Source organism: Liolophura sinensis, chromosome 13 (assembly GCF_032854445.1).
Source record: "Liolophura sinensis isolate JHLJ2023 chromosome 13, CUHK_Ljap_v2, whole genome shotgun sequence".
Taxonomy (NCBI): Eukaryota; Metazoa; Mollusca; class Polyplacophora; order Chitonida; family Chitonidae; genus Liolophura; species Liolophura sinensis.
In genome coordinates this window covers 16,268,480-16,284,984 of record NC_088307.1, presented here as the reverse complement: position 1 = coordinate 16,284,984, position 16,505 = coordinate 16,268,480, and the positions used below count along the sequence as shown (strand labels likewise).

Genomic DNA, 16,505 nt, shown 5'->3' with positions numbered 1-16,505 from the left:
ATTTCCACATCTACACAACTGGATTTCTACATCCATAAAACTGGATTTCTACACCATACAACTAGAGTTCCACAACCATACATTGTACAACTGGGCTTCCAATATCGTACAACTGGATTTCCACTTCCACGCAGCTGGATTTCCACTTCCATACAGCTGGATTTCCGTATTCATACACCATTTATTCTGGAACAGTTAAATGCTCCTGCAATGCTGAGCTCTACACCCTTTATTCTGGAACAATTAAATGCTCCTGCAATGCTGAGCTCCACACCCTTTATTCTGGAACAATTAAATGCTCCTGCAATGCTGAGCTCCACACCCTTTATTCTAGAACAATTAAATGCTCCTTCAATGCTGAGCTCCAAGCCCTTTATTCTGGAACAATTAAATGCTCCTGCAATGCTGAGCTCTACACCCTTTATTCTCGAACAGTTAAATGCTCCTGCAATGCTGAGCTCTACACCCTTTATTCTGGAACAATTAAATGCTCCTGCAATGCTGAGCTCCAAACCCTTTATTCTGGAACAATTAAATGCTCCTGCAATGCTGAGCTCCACACCCTTTATTCTAGAACAATTAAATGCTCCTTCAATGCTGAGCTCCAAACCCTTTATTCTGGAACAATTAAATGCTCCTGCAATGCTGATCTCCACACCCTTTATTCTAGAACAATTAAATGTTCCTTCAATGCTGAGCTCCACGCCCTTTATTCTGGAACAATTAAATGCTCCTGCAATGCTGAGCTCCATACTGACAATATTCAACCAATGTATTAGGAAGTTTACCTGTGAAATCCCCAAGCTGGTGTCCATCACGTAAATGTAGAAAGTTTTCCGACTGTTGAAATTCACTTTTTAATAAATTTATCTTAAAAAATCTGGTTGCATAACTGCTGGTTGCATCAACCTCCAAATGCCGCAATATGTACAGTGTGGCCTTATCTGGTGTCATCAATTCCATGTCCCACTCGTCATGTATGTGGCATACCCACAATGGGTTGACCATGCAACTCTTAATTAGCCTAGGTCTCGCCATATCTATTTACATATGATCAAAGCTGACAGAGATACAGGATGATGGAGGTCAGATCATGCTAATCCTCCACAATGCAGGCAATTTTAATCTAGCCATCCTAGATTATCATTGTTTAACAGCAGCAGACAGAGGCTTCTGATTTTTTCATAACCTTCGTTATTGAACAATTTTGAGAATGAGGTGTCAATTTTTAAGAAAGATCTTGTGAATAATTAAAACAGATCGTTACATTGGACAAGAGGTTCACACAAATATTACTTTTTGTCATTGTTGTTTTATGCCATACTCAATCATTTTTCATTTCTTCTATATGGTAGCCAGTTTCATGGGGGGAGTATCGGCACAAGCTGTACAAGAATTCTAACTCGCTGCACTATAAAATTCAAACGTATCCGACTGTACTTGACTCTTACATCTACTTCATGTATGTATTTAAATCAATTGGATTTCCAAAAAAAAAATGTATATTATTCTATTCCTCCATCCAATGATAAATTTTCAGTAGATCTCTTGCTCTTTGACAGCATGATTTCCACTGATCACAGCTGACAAGTTATTTATTTATTTGATTGGTGTTTTATGCCGTACTCAAGAATATTTCACTTATACGACGGCGGCCAGTATTATGGTGGGTGGAAACTGGACAGAGCCCTGGGGAAACCCACGACCATCTGCAGGTTGCTGAGTGACATTCCCACTTACGGCCAGAGAGGTAGCCAGCATAAGCTGGACTTGAACTCACAGCGACCGCATTGGTGAGAGACTCCTGGGTCATTATGCTGCGCTAGCGCGCTAACCAAATCTGAAAGTATGGTCTTCAAATCTCTATGAACATCAATAATGCTAATTTTATTTGAATTATAACATGAGTTTAACATTTGTAGAGCAACTCGATATTCGATATTCACTTCTGTTAAGTTTAATTGGGAATCGGGAAATCCAATTCCCGTCAGGACTCGCATTGAACTCACATGAACTTGCATGAACATTTTACTCCGTCAGTTACAAAAACGATTCTTCCCAGGGGCCCTCTGACAGCGTGACAAAATAAACACAACATTTACAAGTAAATATTAAGTGACAAGACAAACAGTTAGCACACATAACGGCACTAAAAGTAGCCATAGATTCATTAATTATGCTATACAAAGCTATACTAAACAAACACAATCAGCAAAGGACAGATTACAATCAAGATACTAACTGTGTATATATATATATACTGAATGCTGATATGGCATAAAAGCCTTAATTCTTTCTTCATTCTTCAGTCAAACCATCGTGACATCATCACAACTGTTAACAGCATCTGAATCACGTCAATAAGCCATCCAGCCTAACCCAGGATTCGGCTGGTGGACTAAGCCTCCAGGCAACCCAGTCCATTTGCAATGCTCCAATGTGAATATTGCATATTAAATCTCATGACAACACAGCATTTTGAGTAATTCTAGACCAGTGAAATCTAATAAATTATTACTAACATGGATGCAATTTTTCTTACCTAATTTGTTTGATAATATTTAAGAAGATACATGAACAATTAGAATAAAACCTTGACTGAGGTAAAAACAGACAAGGGGATGTATTTCACCGGTTAGATGTGACCATTTGTCAACTATCACACTGTCGTCACTGCTCTGGTTTTACTCTCTATGCTGTAAGTCTTTTATATCCTATATGTAGACGGTATACATTATGCTGATTCTAATGGTTTACTGCTTTTCCTGAAGAAAAACTGTGTAGGCCTATATGAAACCTACTGTCTGGCTTTAAACTATCACATCTTAGGCCTTCTTGAGAACAAAAAAAAAAAAAAAAAAAACATCCCTTGAGGTTTTCCAACAGAATTTGGATTTTTTGCCAAATGTTAGCTGAAGATTACTTCACCAGGCTTGGTGTTTGTCGCTGTACAAAAAATGATTTACTTTGATGATAGTTGATGTTTTGTAGGCGTGTGTACCCTCAACAATTTACAAAAAAAGGGCCTCGTGTATTGACTAGCCTTGCGGTCTCATGTAACTGATTAGCGCAGATACAATCCTCTTTCTCTCATACATGTACAAATCTATACAGACATGACAAAAAGTCAATGAATGGAAATCTGTTCATATCCATTGAAGGCAGATAAATAACTATTCCAGTAGAGAAAGGCTCGAAGCAATCTCAAACACTTCGATGACCATATTTATTCAGGACATACGCACACCTGATCACACAAGATTTCACCATGCAGAGACATGGGTGTGCATTTTGTTTCTTAATGATCATAAATCAAAGATCATCATGGGAACACTGCGCAATATATCGGGTGGGCATAAAAAAATGGGCCGTACTTTGATGCTGCATAGCTCCTTTATCCTTTCCTCAAACCCTTTCAAACTTTAGACATTCAAATGGTATGATTTTGTTATTATACTGACAAATTTTTCAAGGTCATAACTTGAGTAGTCTGTCCACAGGGTTAAAATGAAAATGTAGCCTCAAAAACGCACATTCCAGTGACACACATTGCATCACCTGTCAGGTGTCATGAGTAGAGAGCGCGCTGCACCTGTGTGACACGTATCAATCAAGTGTCATCTGGAAAAATTGTCTGGCTCTAGTGTCACAGAAACTCTTCTGCCAGACAGACACAAGTTTTGCTGAATCAAGATGGTTTTCTCTGCGGCGGACAAGGGGTTGATCACCATTTCAAGTAAAACAAGGTAGAACAGCATTTTGAAATGTCCGGAACATGCATTTCTGACTCTATTTTGAACACATGAACAGAAATCTTAAAGGAAGAAATTGAAATTTGGTCTGCACACTTAGTACATAATGGCTTTTGAGTGTGTAAATTTTTAGAAGCTGACGTAAGAGGGTTTCGGAGATATTGAGTGTCAAAAAACGGCCCATTTTTTTGTGCCCACCAGATATATATAGATCAGGTGGCCATAAATATATAGACATATAGGTACATATGTACACTTCAATCATTGACCTCAACTTTGCCACTTAGCCACTCATTCAAACATAAATCTAGCATGCTATCAACCCTAACATCCTCATCTTTCATATACTGGCAGTCTTCATGTCATGCATGCTGAAACAAACGCAATTGAAAGAAATATATAGACTTACTTGTTTACGTTTATGGAATTAAAAGTTCCTGCTAGACAGGTGATGGAAAATCTGACCACGATGACCAATAGCACAGCAAAAACCTTGTGATGCCTCCTCCAACCACCTGAAAAAAAGACATTTTGCAGTTATTAACTCTCCCTCACGGGTTGTTTGAAGGGAGATAATTCAGCCACAACAGGCGTACCTAACAAGTGGGATTATCTCCCTTCCCTCAGGACCCGAGTCATTCAGATACCCTAAACATCAAGTGTTGATCAACAAGGTATATCCGAGTGTTAACTGTACTTTTATCACGTTTACTCTATCTGGGCAGGTGCAACTAACATGAGTAAGACAGGAAATATGTAAACTGTTTGTGACAACACTGGTTTGACAGATTTTCTACAGCCATCATGATTTGAGTAAATTTCTCACATACATGTCATTTCAATAATGCTGGGATATGACAGGAACAAAACAGAACAGCTGTCTGGATTCCTCCCTTATTAGAAATGAATTTTACCTCAGTGAGACTTTTACCTATGAGAGCTACAAATCTCATTATCTCATCATGTCACACAATGAATGTACAAATGAATGTACATTAAAGAGTGAACTATATGCATCTTATCTGGATTTATTACATATGCATTGTACCTTTGTAGCTAAATGTACAATGTTAAAAAGGACTTTTTGTCTTTTGACAGTGCTTAGTTATCTCCTGAATATACAGCTATTAACATTCAAAGGGCCCTTTTTTTTTTTGGTTACACACATCTCAGGCATGAAAATATTCTACATGTAGGTAAACTAGGGTATGCACAAGCATGCCAAAGCTGTAAATTGTAGTCGTTAATTTAGAAATAATAATATAAAATTCACATGTCATATTACTGATGGTTCTATACCATTAAGGTGGACATCCTGATAACTCCTGAAGTCCTATTCCAAGAAGGACTGATCACTGATGCCTTACTTGGGATTGCTGTAACTGTAAGCTTTTACTTAGAGAGTAAGAAACATCGTATTCATGAAAATTTAGTTAAGGAACTTGTCTTCCTTTACCACATTTCTCAACTTGTCATTTTAAATAAATAGAAGAATCTTCAAATAATAGTCTCTGTGTTGTGTCAAGCTTTGCTGTGCTGCCAAACCTTATTACAAATGCAAAAGGCATGCAGAACATGATCTTGTATACAACAAGAAAGAACACTTAATATAGCTCTACTAGAATTTATCAGAAAATTTTAACCACATTTTACGCTATTTTTTGGCCTAAATGTGGAAGAGGGATGTGTTGGGGGGGGGGGGGTGCGAGGGGGGGGGGGGGGGGTACAGAAGGGCAGCAAGAAAATAGTATTATGAATTAACCTGGGTTAGGTCCTGGCTGTTTAATACATGCAACTACGTCTGCTGTTTCAATTAATTATACTTTGTAAGCTCCCCTGATGCAGATGGAATCCCTCAAAATCCCATTATAAGCCACTTCAGACTGTCAGGCTTACATGCAACTGGTGATTTCAATGAGTACGCATTCACAAGGGTTCATTAGTGAAGGTAAAAACAGATAAAGCGGTAAAAAAAATTGTGAATTAGAATATATGGTCCCATTTTTTTGGCATGTCCAATACACTAAACCCAACAAAACGTGGTCAGATTTTTTCCAGTGGAAATGTATTTAGCCACACCTGTGTAGCTCAATTGATCTGAAGATGTACTAACGCACATGTACATGTGCCCAGCAGTACAGAGCCAAACCCAACCGTGGCAGAAATCTGACGGAACTAAAGTACATACATGTAGAAGTTCTCGCGGTCACCTGACTTGGGAATTACCATGAGATAACTCATCAGCTGACCATCTATAAATAAGTATATAGGTTGCCTACATAGTACTCATACATATTAAGGTACCCAACAACAGACTATATAAAAATTTTGATGATAACTCAGATAATTTTGACGATAATAGCGCACGTGACAACTTGTGGATGAATCGACCCGGCTATATTACAATTGTCATCGGTACAACTTTGCAAGCTTGATCATTTACGAACATCTTAGTCGGCCTTGTTGAGTTCCATGTACAAAATTAGGATTCCCCTGTGTGTCAAAGGTCAGGGAAGACCTGCAAGGACACGTCACCCGACATTACAGGAGATGTCACCATTATCTTGAATACGAACAAGGCAACTGTTCCCCGAATATCAAGACCCAGTCCCTGGTAATGAAAACACATGGGTTTATTGTATATAATGACCGGAACTTACAAAACAAAGATGAAGCAATGCTCAGATAGGTTTGATCTTGTCACACACAAATAAATATACCAGGTCAGTGCTTGTTATAATGCATTTCTGAAGCTTTCTGGCAGGAAGCAAGTTTCTCTGCTTCCAGCACCTTTGATTTCATCAGAGAAGTGGGGGAAGCTAGCCTGCTTGGTCAGTCATAGAGCTTAAATTTATTATGAAAAAAAAAACAAAAAACGATCTTCTTCCCCTCTGGCTCATGTCAAGTTAGGCCTACACTGCTTTATCCTCTTTCCTGCCAGGCTGCATGTAGATTGTGCAGAGCCCTCTTTTCTCTATGTCTGGATTACCACTGGCTGCCAAGACTCTAATTTTGCTTATAACATGCTCAATGCTGACTGAATAATCGAGTATTTGAGAGCGAATCAATGCAACTAGTTACCAGCGTACTGATATCTTTGATCTGCTACACTTTAAGTTACACAGTATCATAAACATCACCACTGAATCTCTATACTAAATCCCTAAAGGCAGTAAAGCCACGGCACCAGGCAACTGATACAGCTGTGGCACTGAGAGTAAGCTGAGTTCTGTGCCAAGCATCGTCAACAGCCTTGCATCTGGCACATACTGCAGATGGATCTAACTGATGAGTATCTAATTACCTATTCGATCCACGTAACGCACAACGCTGAACAACTAACAAAATTGCATCTGCTTCGTTCACGTTACACGTGCTGGTGTAGTATCTGACAGTTGGTTGTCGATTGTGAAAACGTGTTGACGGAAGTCGATTTGGAAAGAACTGGTACATTACCTACACAAGTGCGTATTTATGAAGGTCATAAAGGTACGAGTGACAGCTCCCTCGTCGCGCCACAACAGAATTTTCTAGCCGTGGTCACGTGACTAGCAGACTAAACCCGCGAAATCGATTTTTTCGCACCACAGTCTTTCACAACACAAGCAGTGTTGGTGGAAAATGCCGTAGAAGACGAAATGCTGGATTTGAGAACGATGGCAGATGCGGATTTCGCTCAAGTTCCACCACTCCCTCCGCGATACCGTTTCCGGGATTTGATTTGGGGAGATTCGGCTCAACTGGACGAGGAGAGGTAAGTCATTTAAAAATCCGCGCCTTCAAAAACTGGAGACCTCTGAAAACAGGAAAACACCCGTGGCCGAAGTCGTATGCCATGTACGTACACTGTATGCATGTAATAATGTGCATACCCCCAAGCGAAGTGTTGTATCAAAGGAGGGCCTCAGAACAGCTTTATAATGATGCGAGCATGGCCAGTACAAGATGTGTGGTTTTTGACAGCAGATCGTGGAAGCAACAAAACAAATACAGCACGAATAAAAGCCACAATGATATAACCGTAGGACTACAGGTGGGATGTACATTGGTGACATTTGTCACAACATTTATGTAGAATAGTGCACTTACCACGTAACTAACGGTTCATTTCACTTTAAATTCCCATTTTGTAACCATAAATTTGGGTTAAAATTTGTCAAATCTCCTCTTTTTCGATGCACTGGGCTACTGTCATAGTTGGGAAGTTGATGATACGAAAGTGAGGCTCTTCTACTTAGCCTCGTGGAAGCGTATTTGGCCCCATTGAAAAAAAATATTTTGCTTCTCACAGAATACGAGCAGGTCTCTGTCGGATCTAACTATAAAAAAAAACAGCCTTATTTGAAGTAGGTAACTTTCTGAAAAAGTGGCTAAGGGTTTACAATTTTTTTTTTTGTTTACCGTGATCGGGCCTGCGTGTATGTCATAACCCAGGAGTGGTTTCAGATTGAATCGCAAAAAAAGATCAGATCAGATTGTTTTAAATGATACTTGGAATTTTTTTTGAGAGACATAGCACCTGGCCTCAGAGGCGGGTGGGGCTAGAACAAGTAGGTTAGATATGCTACTCAGGGCTCAGTTTTAAGGATTTACCTGGCTGCCCTGCACAGAATTTGGTTGCCCTGACAGTTCTGTATACAGTTTTTCGTTGAAAGATTGATACACGTATTTTCCCAACATGGTATTAAATCAAATAACTAACCAAAAAAAAAAGACCAACACACTTATTACAAGTGAGTGTTATAGCATCTGAAATATATCACATGACACCAGACTGCACAGTGTTATTTTTGACTTGCTCTGCTAGTGCTACATGTATAACACTAGTGTAGCTGAAAGTGAAACCAGTGCTTACAGATGAAGTTAGGAGTCGCATGTATACATTGTTGTTGCAATAGAGATTCAGAAGTGATGACAACGTAAGTGAAGCTGACCATAAATTACAGCCTTAATTAGCCTGAGGCCTAAGGGTGGCTTTTTTATACTGAAACACGGGGACCGCTGCGGCCCCCCCACCCCACCCATAACCCAACAGTTATGTGGACCTAATTCGGTATAATGCTTACAAAGAGCTACATCCTCTGATGCATGCGCGTTAGATTCTTCCTGAATACACATATAGCACACCAATTCTGAAAGCTCAAATATTTACACACATTTTGCCACAATCGCTACTTGCCCTTACATCATCATGCTCCTGTAAATCTTAGCCAAAGTTCATTTGACATTTCGCACAAATTACAGGGTCTGTCATTCTGCCCCATAGCCTGCAGACAATTCCAACACCAATTTTGAACATTACAACATTTTGAAAGGTACATGTAAATTTCAGACTTGTGAAAACGTTTCTTAGTATTTTGACAAGATTGCAGCACCTGCCAAGTTCACTGTTTAATTCGTAATGGCAGTGTCAGTGAGCCCTGTCTAAGAAACTCATTTCTAAAGATACAAACACATCTTGTCGCCTTCTGCTGGATTTATTTACAGACCAGAAGGACTGTCTTAAAAACCAGTGTAACTCACGTATAACTTACGTGTATCTTGTTTCCTGACCATGTGTCTCCTAGCTAAACATAGCATAATGTAGTGCTGGTGAACCAGGAACCAGGATAACATGATGATCGCCGGAAGACTGAAATTTCCTGGTCAAAATTTTATGTCCAGCAAAAAAAAATTCTGAATTTGATTTTGTAAATTCAACTTCATGTGCAAAAAGAAGTTTATAATTGTTTTTAATGGGCTCGGGTTATTGTTGACTCAATTTGGTCTGGGCTAAGAGGAGCTTCAGTATTAATTTTGCCTGGAAAGTACATGTGGTGTGCAATCTGAAGCCCTGTCATCAGAGGACAACATCATGAAGACCACTCCAGACAACATGCAGGGTTGTCCACTAGGACTCTGCCCTAAACCTAATTATCCAGGCTAGGTGTTTGAATGGGGATACCAGATGTGAGGAGGGTTGGGCTCAGGGTTGGGCTGTGGAGGGGGGCAACACAGCAGTGTATGGTAAATCAGGACATGCACCTGTTATAATGGCCCTGAAATTCAGACACACCCACAATGCGAGCTGACAACATTTAGTTTCTTAGGTTTGAGCTTTGGTCTGCAAGAGGCTATTTTACACTTGTCCTTTGGGGCAAGTGAGACAGGAATTCATGGCTGTCTGCAGGGGAATTAAGTGGTCTCTGAAGACTGGAGGAACTTAAAATTGAGCCCTGCTACTACAGTTAATGTCACAGTCTATCATACAATTTCCAAGCATGTGTAAAAAAAAAGGTGCTATATACATGTAGGCTATACGAAAAGTAGGCTTGTGGTACATATAAATATTTTATACATGTATTTTTATTCATGTTTTATTTGTAATACCAGCGCATTTCCCATGCATGAATTTTCTGTTTAATATTATATCTGTGTTACAATTTCATGCCACTAATATATATTCATTTACGTATCAGAATGTTGTGTGTGCAAGAGAAATGGATGTTATTATCTGTGGTGATATCTCTGCATGTGGTACAGTTAAGATATATAGAAAAAAAATGTATTCATTTTAAGTTTGATAATGTTAACGGTCACGATAAATTTTTATAAATGTTGTCATTACTGCATTAGGGTGACCAGTGAAGGATCTGGATGTCTTCTTTGTTCAGTTAGAAATATAATACTATAGACATGATGTACGGCATGCATGATGAATACCATGTCTGGTTTTGTCTGTCATGTGGTTAGGTTTTCTTTTGAAGCTACATGTATACAAAGGTCGTTCAATATATGCAGATATGGATGAAGTAGTTCTATGGTGAGGGTGGGTTGGGGGAGAGGGTACGCGCATGACTTAATATATTTGCAGCAGTCCATACTGGTGTATGCTGCTGCGTATACATTGACTGGGTTAATCCACCCTATACCGCTTAATACAGTCCATGTAATGTGTACATTAAAATTGGAGTGCACTGCAATCAAGTAAATAAATAAATTCCGCAGTGTAAACTTGTGCACAGTGGCTGTCATACTGTACCTGTACATGCACAAGTTGTTGATGACTACGTGTACCTACTGTAATATGTTGATCATTATATATGAAATCAAGTGTTTCAAACTTGGAACACTTTCCCTGGGAAGCCTCATTAGGATTTGTATAGGGATTATAGTTCACAGGTGCAGTGGATGTTGCATTGACTATGGAATCCTAAGTACAGGGCTTTAACACATGTTACAGGTAAATCAATAGTTTGAGTATTCGTACTGTGCATGAGATAAAGCTGTAACATTGAGTGCACAAAACACAGTTATTATCAAACAAAGAACCTGATGTAATCTGTAGTCAAAAAAGAATTTATCTCCTAAATTTATTTATTTGATTGGTGTGTTACGCCGTACTCAAGAATATTTCACTTGTACAATGACAGTTTGCATTATGGTGGGAAGAAACCTGCCAGAGCCTCGGGTGAAATGGCGACAATCCGCAGATTGCTGGCAGATGAAGTCAACTTAAGCTGGATTTAAGCTCATAGCAGCAGCACTGGTGATTGAGTGGCTATAAGGCAGAACAGGGAATCCAAATAGCACTAAGTTTCCATTTACTCACCGATGGCTAACCCTGTACAGACAAACCTCTGTTGTTTAAAGCCGTCAGCCCATGCATGCACCTCCAGCAAGATTCAAACCTGTGGCCTCTCTGGCCAGTTGATAGTTAATAGACTTTTGGGAGAAGCCAGTCAAAGGTCACTCAGCCAGGACATCCTTAACAAAATGCTTGCTGTCTGGAAATTAGGGTAGATGCCGGTCAGATTTTGGATATTTGTGTAACAAAAATTTTGCATTTAAAGGCATATTGCACTGAAAGGAAAGAAAGAAAAAGAGTGAGTGAGTCAGTGCTTGGGTTATTACTTCACAAAGTTTAGTACACAGCTTTGATTGATGTCAGTGAAGTATGGGTGTCCATAAATTATGCAAAAAAATTGAGAAAATTTCTCCCAAATATGGAATCAAAGCTAAGTGTATAGTATTTATTTATTTATTTCATTGATGTTTTATGCCGTTCTCAAGAATATTTCACTTATACGACAGCGGCCAGAATTATGGTGGGAGGAAACCAGGCAAAGCCCAGGGGAAACCCACGACCATCCGCGGGGTGGTGGCAGACCCTCCCACTAACGGCCGGAGAGGAAGCCAGCATGAGATGGGCTTGAACTCACAGCGACTGCATTGGTGAGAGGCTACTGGGTCATTACGCTGCGCTAGCGAGCTAACCAACTGAGCCACAGATGCCCCGTTCTGTATAATATGAACATCTACATGTATGTACTGTGCCGTTCAGCAGTAGAAGCACATATACTACATGCAACTTAATTCATGAATGGAGCCAATTTTAATAATGAACAATTATATCAAAGGCAAAAATAGCAAAATCAAGTAAGGATTGTCCAGTACTTAAGGGTTAGACAGAAGTATCGGGCTTTAATTTTGACAGGAATTCAGGAATCAGATTCTCATCATGTCTTAACTAGAACTATTTAAAAACAGTGAGAATCTGCTTGTGTTGCCATAAAAAAAAATCCCATTCAAAGTGGCATATTTTTACAGTAAAATATCCATCGTTTCACATCAGAGTTTTGAACCTGGAATTCCTTTTCCATGTCCATTTATTTTAATGTTTATTAAATCCTTCAGAGCAACTGCTACTGTGTTGAACAAGACTTTTTCCTCACAAAAAGTGAATTCACTGGAGTCAGCTTAGATTCTGGTCTCGGTAAAAATGTGGAAAGTAGGAACACACAAGTACAGATATGTACATGTATATATACACATGTATCGAGTTGCCTTTATATACTTCGCTGTACTTAGTATTTATTTTAATTATTTATATCACTGAATTAAGAGTCTTTTGCCAGAAAATGTCAGCATCAGGCCTTCTATCGATTTGTGTCATCGGAAGAGTAAGTACAGCTGTATTGTAAATGTCAACGACTCTGAGTAGCGCCAGTCTAACTCGACTTGTGTAATACATGTAATATAATGGTTGCTGATAATTGCGGCTTAGTGTCTCTTTGTACAGCCACATGTCTCCTGAGAGGTTGTACACTGTGTATTGTACATCACTGTCAGATACTCTAGACTGCTACAGTGTATGCTCCTCACTGTGGTGTACATAGGCCACACCAGTTTTGTTTTGTGTTACGAGCTGACCAAAACTGTACTTGTGCTTGGAGAGGACTGTGGCTAATTTGCCATGGGCACTCCATTTTCCACCCATACATCTGACTTATTCAGCACTCAAGTGCAGCTGAGTGGAAAATGCTTTACACCGTTAAGCACCATGCAATCAGATAAATGAATATGATAAGCCTTGATATGAATAAAGAAAAGCAACCAAAGCAAATTGTCAAAGATAAACATGTCTGTCAGGCCAAAATTAAAATATTGTTAGTTTCATGTTACAAGCCCTGTATAACAAAAGAGGGTAAGTAGGGTTTTTTTTTGTGTGTGTGTGTGTGTGTTTTTTTTTTCTAGCTTATGGGAAGAATAATCGTAGAATGCTGTTCAAATGGTCGATCACAAATAAACTTCCTCAATATTGATCAGAACACATTACAAAATTATATCTCCCAATATTTGGCAATTCTCAAAATAAATTTTCTTAGATTGTTACAATAAAAAAGGTAAACATTTGTGAAACATTTCTATGAGTATGATGGCTTAATTTTAGTCAGCAGTTCGTGCTTGCATTTTCAGTCCGTTAAAGAGAGCATGTGAAAATATAACCAAAATCCTGTCCAACTTTTTACAACTGATACTTTTGACGGAGTGAAAAGTAAAATAAAATCTATATTGAAAAATCTGTTTTCATTTTCCTAAATTTCCTAATTGTAATTAAACTTTGGGGAGATTTAGGGGATTCTCTCTTCATGTGAAGGATCAAACATTTATTCTGTCTTCAATACATCATTCAATGTGCATGCATGTCTTAAAGTATGAAGAGTGTAAAGCACCCAAGTGAGCTTCAGCTCAGGTCACCAGCTTTGACCTTATTTATATTGTCCAAAACATTTATACATGAGGAACAGGAGCCCCAAAATCATGTTGTGTTGCATGAAGATTAAAGGATGGAACATATCAGCTTTGTATGTAAACTTCCTTGTATCCATTTAGAAATACACCTGCCCTTTCTATTGTCACTACCATTATTTTCACTTCACAACAATGTATCAACAGATACAGTTCCTATCCAGCAAAATTTTCTCAACATTTGGCAGTGGTAATCTCAATGACAGTTCAGGAAATTACACCATTATATCCCAGCTACATGCTCCGTAGCTTAGTTTTTAATCAGGAGAAAGGTATCCCCACACCTGACTAACCTTTTTTTAAATTTTGGGATGTTCCCTATGGTATCTTTCCATGCCAACAGAAGGGGCTCATGTGGGGGCCTCTGATACATGTACATGTGGGATGAGAGTAACACAAGGGTGGATGTCAACATAACAGGGGCTCTGTTGGGGATTCTTTGATACATAGGTTTAAAACAAAAATCTTCTGTTTTGATCATGTTTCAGCGGATATTGGGGTGTAAGGTCTCAATTTGTCAAAGTGATTACCAGTCCATGACTGAATTAATTTAATTGACAAAAACTAAACTAGGGGATTTATCTAAGTGGGCTGCACCTAGAGCCTCAGCTTTAGCTTGGGCGACTTGCTCTTGGAGGTAAAGACCTGTGTTCAAGACTCTTCCGTGTTTTTCGCGCCGGTTTTAACCCAAGCCACACAATTCTCAGCAATTCTGTTTCACGAGATTAGGTGTGTTTTTAAGGGATAGTGTGGCAAAAAGAATTGGATCGGTTGCGATGTTCAAGATTTTCCTCGAACATCTTACACTGATTATCTGACAAAATGAGTAATTCATTGGAAATTTCGACTCCCTATGGGTCATGCTCACTCCACATTTGTTAAGTAGTCCAGCCTACAGTAAGACGTGCTTTAACTGTTTCTTTATAACTGTATATCTGAGGCATAATAATCCAATCGCTTAATTGACCTCATTTTCGTTGATAATTGGACTTGACTGTGTTAAAAAATACCGTGCTGAAGAATTTCCTTTGTATGCCTGCCGAAGGTTTTATGAGCGGAGTTTAAAACCACTGACCTTTGTCAGGTTAGATTCCTGACCAACCCTTTTGACATAGTAGCTGCAGCTGAAACAGCAAAGCATGGTTTACATATATGTGTACATGTATATACAAATGAACATGTCTGTTAGTGACAGATGTCACACACAGTCGGTGTGTGACCGGAGAGATTACCTCGCTGCTAACTTTGTCAGTGTGTCCTACAATGCAGGACAAGAAAGTTATTGGAATTACCATATATTTTATTTAGGAGCTTTTTATAGAACTACTGGGGCAGCATGCTCATGTAAATTGCATGTACTATGAGACCAACTGTTAAAAAAATTATTCGTTATGAGTAACAAAAACCCAACCAGACAAAATAAGTTGGTTAGCACATAAATTTTGTTTAATTCTGTCTAATGAAAAAAAGAGGGATTTTAAGCACATCAACATTAGGAGAAACATCCCAAGAAAAACTTAATAGTGGAGTTGTTTCTTGGAGGATCGGTAGGATTCTCCCCAACAAATGTATTTTTAATGATATTATAAAGATCAAGTTCTTTCAGCAACATAGGGTTCAATCCCCATCCTCTAAAATGAATATCCCATTTCTTTGTATGTCCATGTTTCTTTATGATGAAATTTCTAAAACATAGATTTACACACAAAGTTTACGTTGTTAGTTTAAGGCATGAACTTGAGAAAAATGTAAGAATTGTACCCTAGCTTTTTTCAGAAATTATTTGAAGATGTTTGTGCATATTACCTTGATACAGGGTTCACATCCTACCTTGAAAACCTTGAAAACAAATAAAAAACGAATCAAGGCCTTGAAAAGCCTTGAAAACAAAACTACTAGCTTGAAAAGGACTTGATAATTAACTTTTGTGCTGTGTTCATTTTTTGTTTTTAATTCTATGTTTGAGAAAGAAATACTTTTGTAATGAAATACATGTAGTTAGAAAAAAAAACAATACATAATGACAGACAAGGCCACGAAAGTTGTATGTGGCTGTGGCCTCAATGTCAACGTAAGGTGCCAGTCAATGCGTCTGGCATAGCTTGTGAATGTCCTTAGGAAAATCTAGCTTTGTTGTCTCTTTCAAACATTTATCAAGATGTACACATGTATGTATTAAGAATTAAAGGATGGTCAGGGATAATTATTAAAATGTGTATCCACATCTTACCAGCGACGGTTTGACATATAAGCCCACTAAGTACTAATGCATCGAAGTTGTCACATTGCATGTGTTTGCCGGCGAAAGTTTCGAAAGATGTTCCTGTTATGCTTTTTTGGCAGTTGTTGAAGCCGTATGTCGTCTGTATAGGCTAACTGTACTACGCCTGGTCCGCTTTGACATAAAGTTGAATAATGGTGTTTGTGTTCAATTACAAAGGGCTCAAAAGTCCAAGGTATAAAGACTCGCTGTGCAAACGTGTAGAAAAAAAGTAAAGCAATGTGCAGTGTGTGTAAGAAAGACTTTAATATCGCTAAGATGGGTGTGGCCGCCCTGCGATCCCATCTTCAGGGTAAAGTCTTGAGTTGAAATGGAAATAGTCAGATACAAAGGTCTTGAAAAATGTCCAGCTAACCTTGAAAGCGATCTTGAAGAAGTCTTGAAAAAGGTTGGGAGTATGA

The 16,505-nt window shown here is 38.7% G+C and overlaps 2 protein-coding genes across 2 annotated transcripts in view; one reads left to right on the top strand and one right to left on the bottom strand.

Annotated features, from left to right (window-relative positions):
- LOC135480378 (glycosaminoglycan xylosylkinase-like) overlaps positions 1 to 7,181 on the bottom strand; it is a 59,419-nt gene extending 52,238 nt beyond the window's left edge. Inside the window, exons 1-2 of the mRNA XM_064760207.1 lie at positions 7,057 to 7,181; positions 4,162 to 4,267 (exon numbers count right to left, since the gene is read on the bottom strand). The gene's annotated coding sequence lies outside the window, so the exon portion shown is untranslated. The remainder of the gene's footprint in view (positions 1 to 4,161; positions 4,268 to 7,056) is intronic.
- Positions 7,182 to 7,356: 175 nt separating this feature from the next.
- LOC135480918 (potassium channel subfamily T member 2-like) overlaps positions 7,357 to 16,505 on the top strand; it is a 147,841-nt gene continuing 138,692 nt past the window's right edge. Inside the window, exon 1 of the mRNA XM_064760849.1 lies at positions 7,357 to 7,506. Coding sequence (XP_064616919.1) covers positions 7,391 to 7,506 — 116 coding nt within the window. The 5' untranslated portion in view covers positions 7,357 to 7,390. The remainder of the gene's footprint in view (positions 7,507 to 16,505) is intronic.